We start from the raw sequence: 18,083 nt of genomic DNA, 5'->3' as shown, positions 1-18,083 counted from the left end.
TACATGTGAGATATTGCCGCGATCGTTAGAGTGGGAAAAATAATTCTAGTACTAGAACTCCTCTGTAAATCAAAACTGGTAACCTGTAGAATTTTTAAACTTCGCCTAAGGAGATTTTTAAGGGTAAAAATTTGTCACCATTGCACGAGCGGACGCAATTTTGAAGGGTGACATGTTAATGTATCAATTTACACGGCATACCATCATCTTTCACAGTATGTTTTCTTCTTTTTTAATTCAAACGTGCATTTTTTTTCCACAAAAATTGCGTTTGTGAGACCGCTGTGCAAATATGGTGTGACAAAGTATTGCAATGACCGCTAGGGTGCCTGAAAAAAAATATATGTGTGGGGGTTTTGAGTAATTTTCTAGTAAAAAAAAAAATGATTTTAACTTGTAAACAACAGATCTCAAAAAGAAGCTCCTTATTTGGCGCTCTGTATGTAGCTTCTGACAGGCTGCGCAGGGAGTACGGTATCCCTGGAACCATAGGTGGCAGGAGTCCCAAATGTTTACTATTGGTGTAGTAGGACTTCAGCTACTTCACCACCAGGTCACCGAGCTACAACCCTCGAAGCCTGATTTTTTATTTTTTTTGTGTGGTGTGCGACAGGGTGACTATTTTATGGTAGGAGCCTGGTGCTGCAGCTCCAATAGCCCCTATGTTAATCCAGCCCTAAACTGATCCTTCCTGAAGGGGTTAATCTAGGTTTCCATACTATATGTGTGTATCATCATCTGCTGGAGATAAAATACATTACAGTGACTATGGAGGAAGAGGACGGACATGACGGGGGGTTACTGGGTGTAAATAGAAAATAAGATCTTATTACCTCCTCTGCTGCAATGTCTCCTCTCTACTTCCTCCCAACTCACCTCTCACCTGGAACTTCCTGTCTGTACCTGACGTCACTTCCTGTCCCTGACATTACTTCCTGTCTGCGCATGACATCACTTCCTGTCTTCCAAGAGTGGAGCTCCACATTTGACCGAAAACATGTGGCCTCCACTCCACTTCAATAGACATTATAAACAATGTTTCCTGGTGCCTCCATGGCAGCATACCCGTGACAAGCTCCACCTTGGCTCCTCCCTCAGGACTAGTGAATATTATAAAAGAAATCGTTAGCGCAGCCCCAGCATTCTCCTTTTTTTCCTCATACCTCATGGCAGTGAATTCTGGTCGGCGTCCTTACCTTCTGCAGTCGGCAGCCTCCATCCAGGTTCAAGCCTCTCCCAGACGCAGTTCCTTCTCTTGGGCAGCTAAACGCGCTTATAAGGTTGAAAGTCCCTTCTGTTAGGATCTTTTGGGACAAGCAGTTTGTCTCTTAAGTAAGCCTCCGTCCGGCAGCCTCCGTCCGGGTTCAAGCCTCTCCCAGACGCAGTTCCTTCTCTTGGGCAGCTAAACGCGCTTATAAGGTTGAAAGTCCCTTCTGTTAGGATCTTTTGGGACAAGCAGTTTGTCTCTTAAGTAAGAGCTTTATCTGCAAGTTGATCAGGCACCAGCTCATTCATGGTAACGGAGGAAGCAGCTATTTATACATTTCTTTTTTTTCCCCTTCTCTCTTTTCTTCCTTCCTTCCTTTCCCTTCCCTTTTAGGTTTTATATCTTTTCTCTTCCCTCTCTCTTTTCCTATCTTCCCCTCCCCAACCTTCCATTTCTTACTTTTTTTCTTTCTTTTCTTTTGACCTCCCATTTGTTTGTTGTTTCTCTCAGAGGAAAAACCTCTCTCTTAGCCCCTGCCGCCATTTCCGGCTCCATAGGAGCCGCGCGCGCCCAGCGCCGGTGTTTTATTTAACTCTCTCATTCTATATATATATATATATATATATATATATATATATATATATATTTAACCCCCCCCCCCCCCCCCCAAAAAAAAATAAAAAGGCACAAGAAGACAAAACGTAGAGAAATCGTTATTTATAGAGGTAAAGTACCTTTTACCAGTCAAGGAGACGGCGGGTTGATTTTTCTCCTCTAAAACTCTTTTCTTAGCTGCTGCTTCTGCTACTCCGTCTAGTATGAGCCATTCGCCACCCGCACAAGATCCTACTCTACACCTGAGGTAAGAACCTATGTCCAGGTAAGTTGATACATTTAAAAAAATAAATAAATAAAAGAGTGCACTGAGGCTGGTACTTTTATGTATTTCAGTCCTGTACGCCAAAAGATGTCTAAGAGGACCTCAAGGCGACATGAAGACGATGACGACTCTAGTCACAGCAGAGACAGGTCGTCCAGGCATGGGGATTATAGAAGTGGCAGGAAAGCATCGGCCAAAAAGCGCCGTCACTCATGCTCCCCGAGACCTAGATCTCCAAGATGTCAGGCCTGTGGAGCTACCCCACTTTCAGACAAACTGATCTAATCGAGATTGCCTCAGGGAATATGCAGCAGACAGAGAATCTGAAGGTCTGCAAATGGCAGACCTACTTAAGAAAGCAGTAAAGGACTCCCTTGCGGAATTGGTAGCCACAATGACGACGCAACAACCAGCGTCTCCTCCTCAGGAGCAAACGGCTGAGGCTTCCATCCCAGGGCTGTCCACAAGTGGTATTTTCGTCTGACACCGGAATCTTCCTCTAAACATCAGGAAGAGAATGCCATCTCAGAGGAATCCTCTGATGGCCTAGAGGCCTCTGGCTTTGCTTTTGCCATCGTCCAGCCTTATGTACAGGCAGCTAAACAAGCGATCGGCTGGGAAGAGACCAACACCGAGGTTAAGAAGTCTAAATTGCACTTTCTCAAACGCCAGATCTCCTTTTTTCCTCTCATGGACGAGATCAGGGGTGCGATTGAGGAAGAGTGGAAAAAGACAGAGAAAAGATTCTCTATTAATCGGTTGGGAAAGTTATAGCCTCTCTCATAGGCTGATTCCGCAATGCTGGAGGGTTCTCCAGTGGTCGATGCAGCAGTGGTAAGGTTGGCAAAGAATGTCACGTTGCCAATGGAAGACTTAACTTTTTTTAAGGATCCACTGGACAGAAGGATGGATCTCCATCTCAAGAAAGCGTACCAGATGGCAGGCAACGCCTGTAAATCTCTCACAGCCCTGACATCAGTGTCCAATGCGCTACGCGTCTGGACAGATAATATAGAGTCGGCAATCCAACAGGACATCCCAAAGGAGGATATAATCAAGGCCTTGGATGAGCTGAAGCTCTCAGCAGACTTTATTGGTGAAGCCGCCATTGATTCAATTCGTTGCTCCGCAAGGGCAATGCTCCACACAGTTATGGCCAAACGGGCCTTGTGGCTGAAACCGTGGGCAGCAGATATCGCCTCCAAACAGAACTGGTGCAAGCCTTGTTTGGGGAAAAGCCTTGTTTGGGGAAAAACTGGACAAGGCCATCTCTCGAGTCACTGGTGGAAAATCGGGCCTGCTACCCCAGCACAGGTGATCTAGGCACTCCAGGACATTCGCACCCAGATTCCAATACTCCAAGAATAAGGATTACCGACAGTCCAGGCAGGGAAAAGGCTTCAGGCATAATTGGAAAAACACACAGTCCATGTTCCTCAAAACCCGAAGACAGAGACCAGTGCCTACCCCACAGGATTCTACTAAATCCTTTTGACGCCAGGCAAGCCCAAGCGATTCCTGTGTGAGCCAAGCTAAAACACTTCTCAAAGATCTGGGAACAAAAGTGCAGGGATCCTTGGGTAGTCTCCACAGTCAAATACGGCCATTTCTGGTCATTCCTAGACAAACCTCCCAAGGACTTCTTCTCCCTGACAAGGGTGTCAAGGTTCCCCCCTAAAAAACGGAAGTGCTACAGCAATTTCTTCTCTCCTTGCAGGAACAGCAAGCGGTAGTTCCAGTGCCTCCATCAGAGAGATTTTCGGGGTTTTACTCAACCCTGTTTCTAGTCTCCAAGAGAAATGGAGGGTGGAGACCCGTGATAGACCTAAAAAGTCTAAATCGTTATATCTTCCAAGTAATATTCAAAATGGAGTCACTACGAACGATTATTCATGTAGACCAACCAGGGGACTGGATGTTGTCAATAGACTTGCAGGACGCTTACCTGCATATACCCATACTCCCTCCGTTCCAGAAGTATCTGAGATTTGCGGTGGGGCAGGTACATCTCCAATTCCAGAGTCTTCCATTTGGCCTCTGCACAGCGCCAAGAGTCTTCACAAAGACCCTGATTGCCATCATAGCCCCTCTGAGAGAATTGGGGCTTTGGGTATGCCACTACTTGGAGACCTTCTACTCCTGGCGAAAGACTGTGGAACAGGCGGTATCTATCCCAACCCATACACTTGTCGACCTTGATGCTCAGGAGTCTGCATTGGTGGATGAAGAAACAGACACTTCTGAAATCACGCCCATTAGGGCATGTCGACTGGATCACAATTACTACCGATGCCAGTGCAGCAGGTTGGGGAGCACACTGCAACCAGATCTCAGTGCAGCGTAGATGGTCCTTCCATACAGCGGGCCCGGTGTCGAATGTCCTGGAGGTCAGAGCGGCCTACCTTGCGTTACTAGCCCTAAGGTTCGAGATTACAGGGAAACCAGTTCTCCTCCGAATGGACAACAGGCCTTCGGTATCCTATGTACACCAGCAAGGGGGGACATGCAGCAAGTCCCTCCTGAAGGAGGTGGAACCCATAATACTAGGGGCAGAAAGGAATCTAAAGGACCTGAGGGCAGTTTATCTGCCCGGCCATCTCAACTTGAGGGCCGACCGCCTTTCCCGCAAGTTTGTGGATGCCAACGAATGGTCTCTACACCCGGAGATTTTCGACTGGATAGTGAACCAGTGGGGTCCCCTCGAGCTAGACCTATTTGCAACAGTATTCAATACCAAGCTTCCAAGGTGCATCTCAAGGCTTCCTCACCCCCAAACGGAGGCAATAGATGCCCTCTCAGCCCCCTGGGCATGCAATCGGGCCTATGCCTTCCCTCCACGGCCTTTCATTCCAAGATTCCTGTCAAGACTTATGATAGAAACCACGACAGTGATAGCGGTCCTACCGTACTGGCCAAGACGTCCTTGGTTCCCCACAGCAATGTATCTAAGTACCCGACTTCCAGTCAAGGTTCCAATAATACCTCTTCTCCTGTCGCAAGGATGTCACACCCTTCCAGATCCCCGCAGGCTGGATCTTCACATCTGGCAGCTGAAAGGGAAAGGTTCCAATCCCTAGGGTGTTCCAACAAAGTGATCACAACCCTGCTCAAGGCAAGAAAACCATCCACAAACAAAAGTTCAGGGCCTTCATGATTGGCAGAAGCTGTGATCCAGATTCCTCATCATTCTTCTCGGTGAGTAACAGAGTGCAGAAAAGGAAGAAGAAAAGATGGTGTATGTTATCAATAAACATCACATCTGTATGTGTTGACCTTAAAATCCAAGATCCCTTCTTGTAGCGTCTGTAACAGACCATCCCCTGGTATTTATATACCAAACCATGTAAGTGGAGTACCAGAGTATACATAGCTCCAATGTCTATCACTAATCCTTTAGGACATTTGATTTTTCCTATTCTCCTACCTTTCCCTCTGTTGGATTGAATTCATATAATACTTCTGGTATTTCACTTCCTGATTGAGACAGCAACTTAGCCTCAGCTGAAATAAAACACATGAAAGCTTTGTAATCAGAAGAACAATGGCTTGGCTTAGGCCCACCTGCTGTGATGTGTGTGATTACATGCTTTAAAGGGAATAGGAGCTAGCTAGATGGCTCAGGGCTAAAAGAGACTCTGCCCATAGTGGACAATACAGCATGCTTCCTGAAGAATGGGCAGACAGGTGAAGGGTTACCTCTTGGCGATATCTATTGGATGGAAGTCAAATCGGGGTGGCTACGAGTGGGCGTGTATGTTTGAATGAAAGGATCACACACACAGGCAATGCTCTCTCTCTGTTTGCTGAAAAGAGCCTGTCATGAGGCTGTTTCTTTGCTAACCTGATGATTCGACCATTTTGAGGCCTACTCTGGGTGATGGCTCCGGCTTAAACCTCATGGTGAAGGCCCTCTCCTGGTCTGAGCCTAGCCGATGCAGCAAAGCCTCACGGAGGGCCTTGTGATAATAAGTATCTTTCATATTCTTGTATTATATGTTCTGATTGTATGCTTTGTGAGATTGTAATGTCTTTTTAATACTTTATGTTAGCTTTCCTAATTTCTTTGGAAATAAATAAGATAGTGTTTTACTAGCAGCAGTGTGTGTGTGTTTTCATAAGTAACTTTATATCAGTGTGCCTAGCAGGGTTTAATAAACTAGATAACTACGGGAAGAGACATGTTAATAGTAGTTTGTAGAGTACTTAATGTCCTTCACCCTCCTAGTCTATACCCAATACTACGATTTCCGTGTTTTCCGCTAACATAAATTGGGCGTCTTTGAGTACAGAAATATTCATCATTGCTAGAGAAATTCTTCCCTATTCACAATTCACTAAATTTATCATAGGGATGCGCAATTCTGATGTTTAAACTTTCATTTATGGGTGCTGATTGATTTACAGTTACGTTGTAGGGAATAAATACAGCTATCATGGCTGGATTTCTGATACCAATAGGGGGTCTGGAACACACCCAACAGTTAGATCTGTTAGCTGTCTGGGCAATTTTTAAAAGAGTTTTCAATAATAGACTAGGGTATTTACTATTTTCTATAGATCTCTTGCTATTGTGTAAGGTAGGCTTGGGCTGGTAGGCTTGGGCTGGTTGCGGTGGGATCTATTGGACCATGGACAATAATCATATATGTCACATGCAACCATGTAAATAACAAGAGCAAGTATGAGAGCAATGATGCAGGCAGTTACTCCCCTATTTCTGATCAGCACTGCCAGTGGCGTAGCTCCCAACTCTCCCTGATTTCGATGGACTATCCCTGATTTGGAACAATGTCCCTCTCTCCCTCATTAGTCCGTCATTTCGGTCTGATCTATATAGTTGTATATAAAATGCACTTTTTATCTATCAAAAAGTGTTTTTCAGCACCTTTCATCTGATTTCTAAATTGCTGTATTTGTAAATTCCAAAAGCCAATATACAGGAATAGTAGTGGTAAAAAAAAGCCCTCTTGAGTTTAACCAATCTTGTTTTTTTTGTACAATTCTCCTTTTAAGGGGGTGTGGTCAGGGGCATGTCATATTCCTGCATATTTTTTCTGATAGTTGTCCCTCATTCCCATCTTAAAAAGTTCGGAGGTGTAGCCAGTGGTGTTTCCTTGGGCGGTTCCCTTTTCGATTCCTTGGGGTCTATCATCTTCTTTTCATGCTGTGGGTGGTGCATTCTTAACTCATGAAGCGTGTATCCACACTGGGGATTGTTCAGTGAGAACAGCCGTTCTGGTAACCATGATCGATGTTGTTGGTTCACCATAGGGTGGAGTCAATGAGCCATGCTTCTGCAGTTGTTTAACAAGAACTCTGTCACCTGCTTGGAAAAGGGTGTGTTGGCTCTCCTCCTGGAAGTGGGAAGGACAAAGACACCTCACCAAAGACCGAGTTCAATTTTTCAATTAGGCCTGATTCACACCTATGCATTTTTAGCACTTTTTGCATTTTGCAGATTTGCACTACACTCCATTTACCATTGTTTCCAATGGAACATGTTCTGTAGTACAAATCTGCAAAATGCAAAAAGCACTAAAAATGCATAGGTGTGAATCAGGCCTAAGTCTAACCACATGTTTCTGTTGTATGACCTCCAAGTCCCCTTGCATTAACTCAGGTTGACCTCTAACACAGGGAGTGGGAAATGGTCTACCCATAAAAATTTCAAAAGGGGGATAACCCAGTAGTTTTATTAGGGGTCATCCTAATTTGGGCGAGCACAGCTGGTAAATGTTCTATCCAATTTTTAAAACTTCCCCCTGTTACCTTTCCTAATTTATCCTTAATGGTCCTGTTCATCCTTTCTACAATTCCTGAACTCTGTGGATGGTAGGGTATGTGGAACTTCCAGTCAATAGCTAATAGTCTGCTGATATGTCCAGTCATTGCAGCAGTGAATGCCGGTCTTTTATCACTGTCTATGACCAGGGGGCAACCCTATCTAGGAATCCATTCCTTACACTTTCCAATGCTCCTACCTTCTTTCCCTGTACATTGTACCTTGCACATGTTAAGCATCTGGAAAGTTGAGCATCAACCAGATCCCATAGATCCCTGCATACAAAATGTCTGGCAATGGCTATTAACGTGTTATTTTTACTAATATCTCCAAAGCCATGATAATGAGACATTAACAATGGAGCAGCAGCTCTTGGGAGTCCATACTTGCCTACTTCTCCCTCCTTGTTGGACCACAGACCAAATTGGTCTGGGGACAACCCATTCTGTGACCAGAAATGTATGTCTTCTGGGGTGTCCAAAACTTGCAAGTGGAAAAGGTCAGTATCCTCAACAAGGGTAGGGGTTAAAAATTTGGACATGAGCAGATAAGACGGACATACTGGTTTGATGGAAATTGCCTAAGCAACCTGATCAGCTAGCCTGTTACCTATAGCAACCCTATCTGTCCCTGTGCTGTGACCCTGCACCTTACCTCAACTTTTGCTGGGAGCATTATTGCTGAAAGGTGTTCTTGAATAAGGTCTGAATGAGAAATTCCTTTGTCCATCAGCGGTGAATCCTCCCTCAAAAATCATGGACTGTACCCAATGCGTATTTGGAGTCTGTGTAGATATTTACCTCTTTATCCTTGTATAGATGAGAGGCTCCAGTCGAAGCAACCAACTTGGCAGCTTGAGCAGATGGGATAAGACAATCAAATCCTCACAGAAAGGTGAAGAATATACAGTACATACACACAGCACAAGGCCGTGTTCACACTACGAGATGTTTCCCAGGGCTGCAGTTCCTCTGAGCTCCACAGGGCGGTGATCTCACTTCTACCCAGACAAGAAGTCTCTATGGAATACAGACAGGAAGTGATGTCAGTTACAGACAGAAAGTTCCATTTGGAAGGGCATAGGGAGAAGACACTGCTGGATCTGGTGGCAGAGGAGGTAATATGTAGATTAACCCCTTCAGGGGATCATCTTGATGATGAATATATCTTCCTTCCAAATCTGGCCATACATGGTTCAGTTTTATCGTTCATCCAGTGGGATAAGAGGAAAAAGCTGAAGGATCCTCCCCGCTGCACTATTGTCTTCTGACAATGGGGGGCGGTCCTCCGCTCTCAGAATACACAAATCAGTGATGAAGCTGTTGGCTGCAGCCGCTGATGGAGTGACTTTTATCCGGCAGTGACCACACATGGATGGAAATGTGACCGATCCCTGCTGAACCAGCTGAATTTCCATGTCTCTATGGTCACCATAAGTGACTCCCCCCCCCCCCCCCCCCTCATCTCCTTCATTATGTAAGTCATGCTGAGATCATCTCCCATTGGCTGAGCAATATTCTCATTTGTCTCTGAGCTCCTTCTTGCTATTCCTCGTCCTGCCTGTTGTTTCCTTGGATTGGTTTTCTGTGTAGTGACCCTGGCTTCATCTCTTGGATGCGCTCGTCTGTTGCTTCTTCCTGATGTGTCTGGATGGTGACTGTATCATTGTGTGTGTCAGGTTCCTATAAGGTGTCAGGATGTCACTGTCTATTTCTCCATGGAGGAGTGGGAGTATTTAGAAGGACATAAGGATCTCTACAAGGACGTCATGATGGACAATCAGCCGCCCCTCACATCACCGGGTAAGAGGAGACTTTATTGTAAAGGAGAGAGCAGTACGGAGGCTCCACCTAGATCCCCCATCATCTGATAAACACATAGAAACAATTTATTAAGTCAGTGTGTGTGTTTCCTACAGATGGATCCAGTAATGGGAACCCACCAGAGAGATGTCCCCGTCCTCTGTATTCCCGGGATTCCACACAGGAAGATCACACCATCCCTCACCATCATCAGGTAGATGAGGAACAATCACTGATAGTATCATTAGGATCTGTACATTATCTGCATTGTTACCATTGATGTCATTTTTATTATATATATTCAGAGTGGAAACCTGAGAGATTCTAAAGTTGAAGTTAAAGAAGAGATAAAAGAGGAGGATGATAAGGATGGGGTGATGGAGGAGTCAGAGTTTCTAAAAGAACACAAAGATCTGTACCAGGACACCATGGTGGAGTCATCCAGATACAGAAACCCACCAGAGAGATGTCCCCATCCTCTGTATTCCCGGGATTCCACACAGGAAGATCACACCATCCCTCATTGTTACAAGGTTGGTGGGATGGAGCATCTAGAACATGGACTCCTAGAGATGATGTGTGGATTTTTTTATGTGATGTCACAATAACAAATCTTATAGTTTACTGATGATATTCACTTTAATTTTTTTTATTTAGAGTGGAGATCCAATCGATATAGAATTTGAGGTGAAATCAGAAGAAGAAGAGAGGTATGTGAGGGATGATAGGCAGTCTATGGAGGAGGATGGAATAACGAGGACATTTATAGAGGAGGACACTCCTACAGAGATCAGCACAGGTGGGTCATTAACACTAAATACATTCCTCCACCCATACTGCTCACTGATTGGTCCAGAGTAGGGCGGGGACTGGGTGATATCAGCCTGTAATCCCCTGGTCACTTTCCTGAGCTGTGTTCCCCGTCCTGTATTCCTGGATTTCTCTCCGATAATCTTCCTTCTCTGTGCTGCAGACACAATTTATGTATCTAGACTGGATTTATGGAGATTCTGGGGATCAGCTGGCAGGAAAATGTTAATTTGTGCCATAGATGTTGCTCTATGTAGGCACCCCGGGTATGTGCTTTGGGTCTGCTGCCTCATGCCCAGGTCTAGCATGATCTTTAACAGAACAATTCTTCCAGGATTACTTGTTCTGTTGTTTGCTGGCTGTGCCAGGTGGAGGGATATGTCTGTATAGTCTCAGACCCAAGTCACTGTCTACAGTCTCAGGAGATGGGAGGCAGCGGTGTGGGATCTCTGTAACTTGTCTCATGTAAACATTTAACTTTCCACTGATTACTGAATATCAATATTATGAGTCCTGACCCTTACACTATATCATTTATATTGTACATTACATACTCCTGACCCCTGCACTATATACTCTATATTGTACTTTACATAATTCTGATACTATGTAGTCCTATCTGTTGTAGCTTATACAATATGTTGTACATTACATAGTTCTGAATTCTGCTCTTTCCTCTCTACCTACTGCTATATATAAACATAATCTGTATTGTATTTTGTTACACCCATTTTCTACCAGCTGGACATTTTCTGATGTTGTGGTTGGAGCACAGACTTTTACATGGTGATAATAATGTGATAACATCCTCCACCTTTGGAACCTTAAATAGAACATGATAATGAGGGAGGAGTCAATAACCCAATGATGGTGGTCTTCAGGATCAGTCCAGTCTTCATCTTGGTTGTTCTCCCCCCATCCTCACTCTCTGACCTCTGGTGGGGCTCAGCCCCGCTGTTATTCATGACTAAATCATGGACTAAATAAGGAAGGTCAGGACTTCTTGTGTTGGGAAGATGGCAATGAGTGATAGAGGGGGAGGGGACACTCGTCCTATAATCCCCTCATCACTGTCACTCCTATAAAAGACAGTTCTCGTTGTTTCCTCACTCTATGACTAAGGTCCATGAATAAAGAAATGATCTGGTAGGAGATCAGAGGACCCATTTACTAGTTACCTTGAGGGGAGAATTGTAAGACCCTCAGAGACAAAGCTGTCTGATGTGGGTGGAGTCCTGGTTTAGGGGAACCAATCAGCTCATGTCTAGTAATAATCTTTTTATTTCTATTTTAGTAGATGGACGGGAGATGAGGAAAACCTCAGAGGATTGTCTCACTTTGTCTCCAGACTGTAAAGTAGAAGATGAGGACATCACACAGTATAGTCCAGGAGAAAACCCGGCTACCTCAAATGTCCATCCGGCACCACACAGTGTAGATGGACCATCGTATTCCTCTTATCCGGAGGAACCTCAGACTGTGAGGGATGGGGCCGTCCTTCCAACAGAGAAGAGGTTTTCCTGTACTGAGTGTGGGAAGTGTTTCCATTCTAAATCTAAACTTAATGTTCATAAAAGATCTCACACGGGAGAGAAGCCGTATTCCTGTCCTGAGTGCCGGAAATGTTTTTCAGAGAAGTCCAGTCTTTACAAACATCAGAGATCTCACACAGGAGAGAAGCCGTATTCCTGTACTGAGTGCGGGAAATGTTTTTCACGGAAGTTCCTTCTTTTTACACATCAGAGATCTCACACAGGGGAAAAGCCATATTCCTGTCCTGAGTGTGGGAAATGTTTTTCAGTGAAGTCCAATCTTTACATACATCAGAGATCTCACACAGGGGAGAAGCCGTATTCCTGTCCTGAGTGCGAGAAATCTTTTTCAGAGAAGTCCAGTCTTTGCAAACATAAGAGATCTCACACAGGGGAGAAGCCGTATTCTTGTACTGAGTGCGGGAAATGTTTTTCACGGAAGTCCCTTCTTTTCTCACATCAGAGATCTCACACAGGGCAGAAGCCTTATTCCTGTCCTGAGTGCGGAAAGTGTTTTTCACAGAAGTCCAATCTTTACATACATCAGAGATCTCACACAGGGAAAAGCTGTTTTCCTGTCCTGAGTGCGGGAAATGTTTTTCACGGAAGTCCCATCTTTGCACACATCAGAGATCTCACACAGGGGAGAAGCCGTATTCCTGTCCTGAGTGCAGAAAATGTTTCTCAGATAAGTCCAGTCTTAAGAGACATCAGAGATCTCACACGGGGGAGAAGCCACTTTCCTGTCCTGAGTGAGTGAATTGTTCCTCAATGAAGTCCTGTCTGACAATCTTCTTTTCTCTTATGACAATCTCCTTGTCCTGATAAAATAAAAATAATTCTACCCAAACCCATATATAAATCTAAATAAGGTGCTTTTAGGAATGTCGAGGGCTTTTATAACTTGGGTGCTCAGTACGCCGGCAGCGCACTCCCGATCCTGAGCCCCGTGGCCGCGGGACCAGCGGACCCGATTGCCGCTGGTGTCATGCGATCGGGTCACAGAGCTGAAGAACGAGGAGAGGTCTGTGTAAACAAACCTCTCCCCGTGCTTCCCTGTGTGGCTGTCACTGATTGTCTGTTCCCTTTTTATAGGAAAGGACGATCAGTGACGTCACATGCCCCCTACAATAAAATAAACACATAACATCATACATAACACCTACACTGCCCCCTAGTGGTTAACTCCTTCACTGCCAGTGTCATTTACACAGGAATCAGTGCATTTAAATAGCACTGATTGCTTTATAAATGACAATGGTTCCAAAAATGTCCGATGTGTGCGCCATAATGTTGCAGTTACAATAAAAATCGCTGCCATTACTAGTGAAAAACAAATATTAATAAAAATGCTATAAAACTATCCCCTATTTTGTAAACACTATAACTTTTGCGCAAACCAATCAATAATCGCTAATTGCGTTTTTTGTTTTTTTTACCAAAAATATGTAGAAGAATACGTATCAGCCTAAACTGAGGAAAAAAAAAATGTTTTTTTATATATTTTTTGGGGATATTTATTATAGCAAAAAGTAAAAAAATATTCAATTTTTTTCAAAATTGTCACTCTATTTTTGTTTATAGCACAAAAAATAAAAGCCGCAGAGATGATCAAATACCACCAAAAGAAAGCTCTATTTGTGGGGAAAAAAAGGACGCCAATTTTGTTTGGGAGCCACGTTGCACGACCGCGTAATTGTCAGTTAAAGCGATGCAGTGCCAAATCGCATAAAGAGGCCTGGTCCTTTGGCTGCAAATTGGTCTGGGGCTTAAGTGGTTAATTCATTAATGAGACATCCAGGGTCTATATGTCTCCCCTGTGCTCCACTTACATTGTTTCCCAGCCTTGATGACTGGGGGGAAAACAGGGACCCAGAAGGAACATCATACACATCACTTCCAGGTCAGGAACAAGAAGGGGAGGAGAGCGGACACTTGTCCTCTTTCTTCCCTCCCCTCTACCTATCATCACCCACTATGCTGGTCTCGGCCCTGGATGGGCAAGCAAAGCCCTGGATACATAGCGGGTGTGCTCGTTGGGTGGGGACACTTTACTGGGAATGTGTGGAAGCATTCAGGTGGCAGCACATCTACCCAATGCTTGCATTCGACAAGCAAACCCTACTGCTTGCTTGCCCGCAGCAGGGCTAAATATTAAAACAAAATTGTCACATATGTGGTGTGAGAACCCTGTAATAGCCCTGTGATAGTATTCTTTTGGACAGACATCAGAGCTCAGATTAAAGAAATCCTGGGCCTTGACATCCCCTTCTCCCCGATTCATTTTCTCCTGCATATCCCTCCCATACCGATTAGTCAGTATAAAAGGAGCATGCTGCCCCACTTGCTGAATGCAGTCGAGCGGTTGCTCCCAATCTATTGGAAGTGATCACAAATTCCTAGTCGGGAGGAATGGGAGCGTAAGATGAATGAGATCAGGGAGGCTGAGGATTTGATTGCGCCTTGTAAAGCTACCTGGGATCATTTTGCCAGCACTTGGTCATTATGGCTGGACCACATTCGTGTTTCAGACCAAGTATCCTGTAGCCTAGACTTGGCACTGCTGGAACTGGCGGAACCATTTCTTAGACAGCATATTCAACCCCAGCGGTAGCGGCTGTGACGTTGATTATCTACTCCCCTTGCTCTGGAGGACATCTATATGCGGTGGTGGGGGGCTTGGTGTGCATGACAACATCTTTTGCCAGACTTTAGGTATGATCCTGACTCTTCCCCCTCTTTCCCTTCTTGCTAATTCTTTTCTCTCTTCGAATCTTTCACTATGTTGAAATTTGGTTTATGTGTTTTCTTATGTATGCTTTAACCCAACAAGTGTTATCTATGTCTTGCCACTATAAGGGGAGACCATCTATAATGAGGATGGCGCTGTATTTCCATGTGTGCCTCAATATGGTTTTGGCCTGGGTGTTGTGTTGGGGGAGGCTAGCTGTAGGCGACCATTGCCCCTCCCGCCCCGATGTATGGCCTGTGGGGAATAATCTTGCAGACAATTTAGCTCTTTTACTGGCTTACACTAGTCTAGGACTGGTGAAAGGTCCTGTTGCCGAGACGTTTTTCCATACTAGTCGGTGATGACATTGCAGAAGTCCCCCCCCCCGAGCCTTTAACCACTTCGCATCCAGGCCAATTCTGACATTTCTCTCCTACATGTAAAATTCATATTTTTTTTTGCTAGAAAATTACATAGAACCCCCAAACATTATATATTTTTTTTTAGCAAAGACCCTAGAGAATACAATGGCGGTTGTTGCAACTTTTTATCTCACACAGTATTTGCGCAGCAATTTTTCGATCACGTTTTTTTCAGAAAAAAAACAGTTTCATGCTTAAAAAAAAGCAAAAAAACAGTAAAGTAAGCCCAATTTTTTAGCATAATGTGATAGATGAAGATACGCAGAGTAAATAGATACCCAACATGTCACGCTTCAAAATTGCACGCGCTCGTGGAATGGCGGCAAACTTTGGTATTTAAAAATCCCCATAGGCGACGCTTTAAATTTTCTTACTGGTTACATGTTTTGCGTTACAGAGGACCTCTGGGGCTAGAATTATTGCTCTCGCTCTAACGTTCGCGGCGATACCTCACATGTGTGGTTTGCACACCGTTTTCATAAGTGGGCGGGACTTCTGCGTACGAGCTCACGGGGACAGGGGCACTTTAATTTATTTATTTTTTGTTAATTTTACTTTTATTTTTTTAGTTTGACTAAAATTTGATTACTTTTATTCCCATTACAAGGAATGTAAACATCCCTTGTAATAGGAATATGGCATCATCGGACCTATTTACAGTGACATATGGGGTCAATAAGACCCCACATCTCACCTCTAGGCTGGGAAGCCTAAAATAAAAAAAATAAAAAACGATCACGGCTTCCCAGCCGAGGTGGTGCCGTTATTTTGAATGCAGAGGCCGAGCGTGATGTCATAACATCGTGCCCGGCCTCCGAACGATCATAGAGACTCCGGGGACCATCTGGTCCGCCGGAAATCTCTATGATACCATCCGGGGGCCGGCGGATCTTGTGACTGACTCACCGATGGAAGCGGTGAGTCGGTAGAAGCACCGGAGGGTGGCGGGAGGGGGGGAACAGCCGCTATGATCATTCTTATGGTGCAGGAAATTGCCAGCTGAAAATGCCGATATCTGAATGATGTCTGTAGCCTCAGGCATCATTCAGATATAACCCCCGAAAGGCGAGGACGTCCTCCCGGCGCCAAGTGGTTAAAGGAATGAACACCTGAGCTATATATGATGTATAACTGCTTAATTTTCTGTATTTCCTTTGTTCTGTTTCTTTTTGCTAAGTATATAAAATGTACAAGTCAACTTTAAACTGATGTTATAGAAATTCTGAAAATGTTTGTTATGACACGTGAATCTGTTCTAAATAAAGATTATATAAAAAAAAAAAAGATTTTGGACGTTACCCAGCAGGTGCTGTCAGGGGCCAGTATAGAGGAGGGTAGAGAAATGGAGGTACAGGAGCCAGAGGTAGGGAGCTGGGTGACAGCTAGAAGAAGGGGTAGAGGGAAGAGCACTAGGGAAGCCAGTCCTGAGTTGGTACACCCCAACAAATATGCCAAGTTGTGTGATGTTGGGGATATCAGCTCAGAGGTGGCATTGCTGGAGCAGCCTCCGTCCTCTAGATGCCAGGTGAATGACTGCTCCAGTAAGAAGGGGGGCAAGGCTAGATAGGTACTGGCAGGGCTTTTTTTCTGCCAGATGCAGTTCTGCCACCTCAGGCAGCCCTCTCCTCTGCAGTATGTCACATAAAACAGAAGCCGGTAGAGGAAGTTTTCTATACAAGTCACTTCCTCTACCAGCTTCTGTATGCTAGCGCCGGCATCCAGGGCATGTGCCCCACAGCCGACTGATCATGCCAAGTGCACATGACACAACTATCGGCATTAATGGGAGATTTCAGAGGCAGCTATCCTCGCTTGCTGTCTGTCAGATCTCTGTAGCACGGACCCGAGTGAAGAACTCTGAAACTCCTCAGTTCTGTGTACACTGATGATCTGACAGGTGGAGCTGCACGGAGGAGGCTGCACAGTAAGCTGAGGGGAGAAACAAGCCTGACCTGACAGGACAGAACCGAAGTCTGCTGCACGACTCTAATACGAATGCAGGGGAGAGAGCTGAGGAGGGAAAGGGCTGGTTGTGCAGAGAGAGTAGAGACTGTGAAGTTGTAGATATTCTGCAGAGGTCAGAGCTGGGGGGGGGGGGGGGTAGATTGTACAAAGTGACAGTTGTGGATTAAACTGGCCTTCTCTCTAGACCAGCTGCCCTCAGGAGAACATCTGCACAAAAAAGACTGACTTTTCTTCCATGACCATGCTGTGTTTGTGCCCTTTCAACTGAGAGTTTCTGTGCTCAAACTCTGCCATGACAACAAGTTAGCAGGGCATTTCGGGGTGACCAAAACCACCGATCTGCTTTTGCAAACCTTTTGGTGGACTACCCTCAAGGCAGACTGCCACGCTTACGTCAGTTCCTGCCCGGTGTGCAATCACAGCCAAACGGAAAAGAATAAATCATGGAGTCTCCTACGCCTCCTGCCTGTTCCCTCCAGACCCTGGGAACAGATCAGTATGGATTACATTGTGGAGCTACCACCCTCTGATGGGTTTACATACATATTTGTTGTTGTGGACTGCCTTACAAAAATGGCTCATTTTATTCCTATGATTGGCACTCCTTCCGCCCCAGAAACAGCTCAGGCTTTTATTAAGGAGATCATATGCCTCCATGGGGTCCCCAGAAATATTTTATCGGATGGTGGGGTCCAATTCAGCTCTTAATTCTGAAAGGAGCTCTGTCTTGCTCTAGACACTACTCTTCGGCCTACCACCCTCAGACCAATGGACAAACGAAACCCACAAACCAAACTCTTGAACAGTACCTTAGTTGTTTCTCCACCTTTGTCCAAGACAATTGGGCGTTTGGCTGTCTACCAGGCATTTGAAGTTGGCCTGTCCCTCCAAGAAATTGGGCCCTTCCCTGTCCTGTCCTGATTCAACCCTGTTGTCTACAAACTCAAACTGC

At 45.0% G+C, this 18,083-nt stretch overlaps 2 protein-coding genes across 3 annotated transcripts in view; one reads left to right on the top strand and one right to left on the bottom strand.

Annotated features, from left to right (window-relative positions):
- Positions 1-18,083, bottom strand: part of LOC143989549 (uncharacterized) — a 157,571-nt gene that overhangs the window by 78,953 nt on the left and 60,535 nt on the right. The window lies entirely within an intron of this gene.
- LOC143989605 (uncharacterized) overlaps positions 1-18,083 on the top strand; it is a 270,608-nt gene that overhangs the window by 222,483 nt on the left and 30,042 nt on the right. The window contains exons 4-8 of one of the 2 annotated variants that reach the window (XM_077489821.1): positions 9,548-9,671; positions 9,788-9,885; positions 9,977-10,204; positions 10,329-10,470; positions 11,776-12,538. The exons of the other annotated variant lie outside the window; for it this stretch is intronic. Coding sequence (XP_077345947.1) covers positions 9,548-9,671; positions 9,788-9,885; positions 9,977-10,204; positions 10,329-10,470; positions 11,776-12,538 — 1,355 coding nt within the window. The remainder of the gene's footprint in view (positions 1-9,547; positions 9,672-9,787; positions 9,886-9,976; positions 10,205-10,328; positions 10,471-11,775; positions 12,539-18,083) is intronic. 2 annotated transcript variants of the gene reach the window in all.

This window comes from Lithobates pipiens, unplaced genomic scaffold (assembly GCF_037356315.1).
Source record: "Lithobates pipiens isolate NorthernLeopardFrog02 unplaced genomic scaffold, aLitPip1_a1.2 Scaffold_18, whole genome shotgun sequence".
NCBI lineage: Eukaryota > Metazoa > Chordata > Amphibia > Anura > Ranidae > Lithobates > Lithobates pipiens.
The sequence above is the reverse complement of the archived record's forward strand: the minus strand, read 5'-3'. Positions and strand labels throughout refer to the sequence as shown.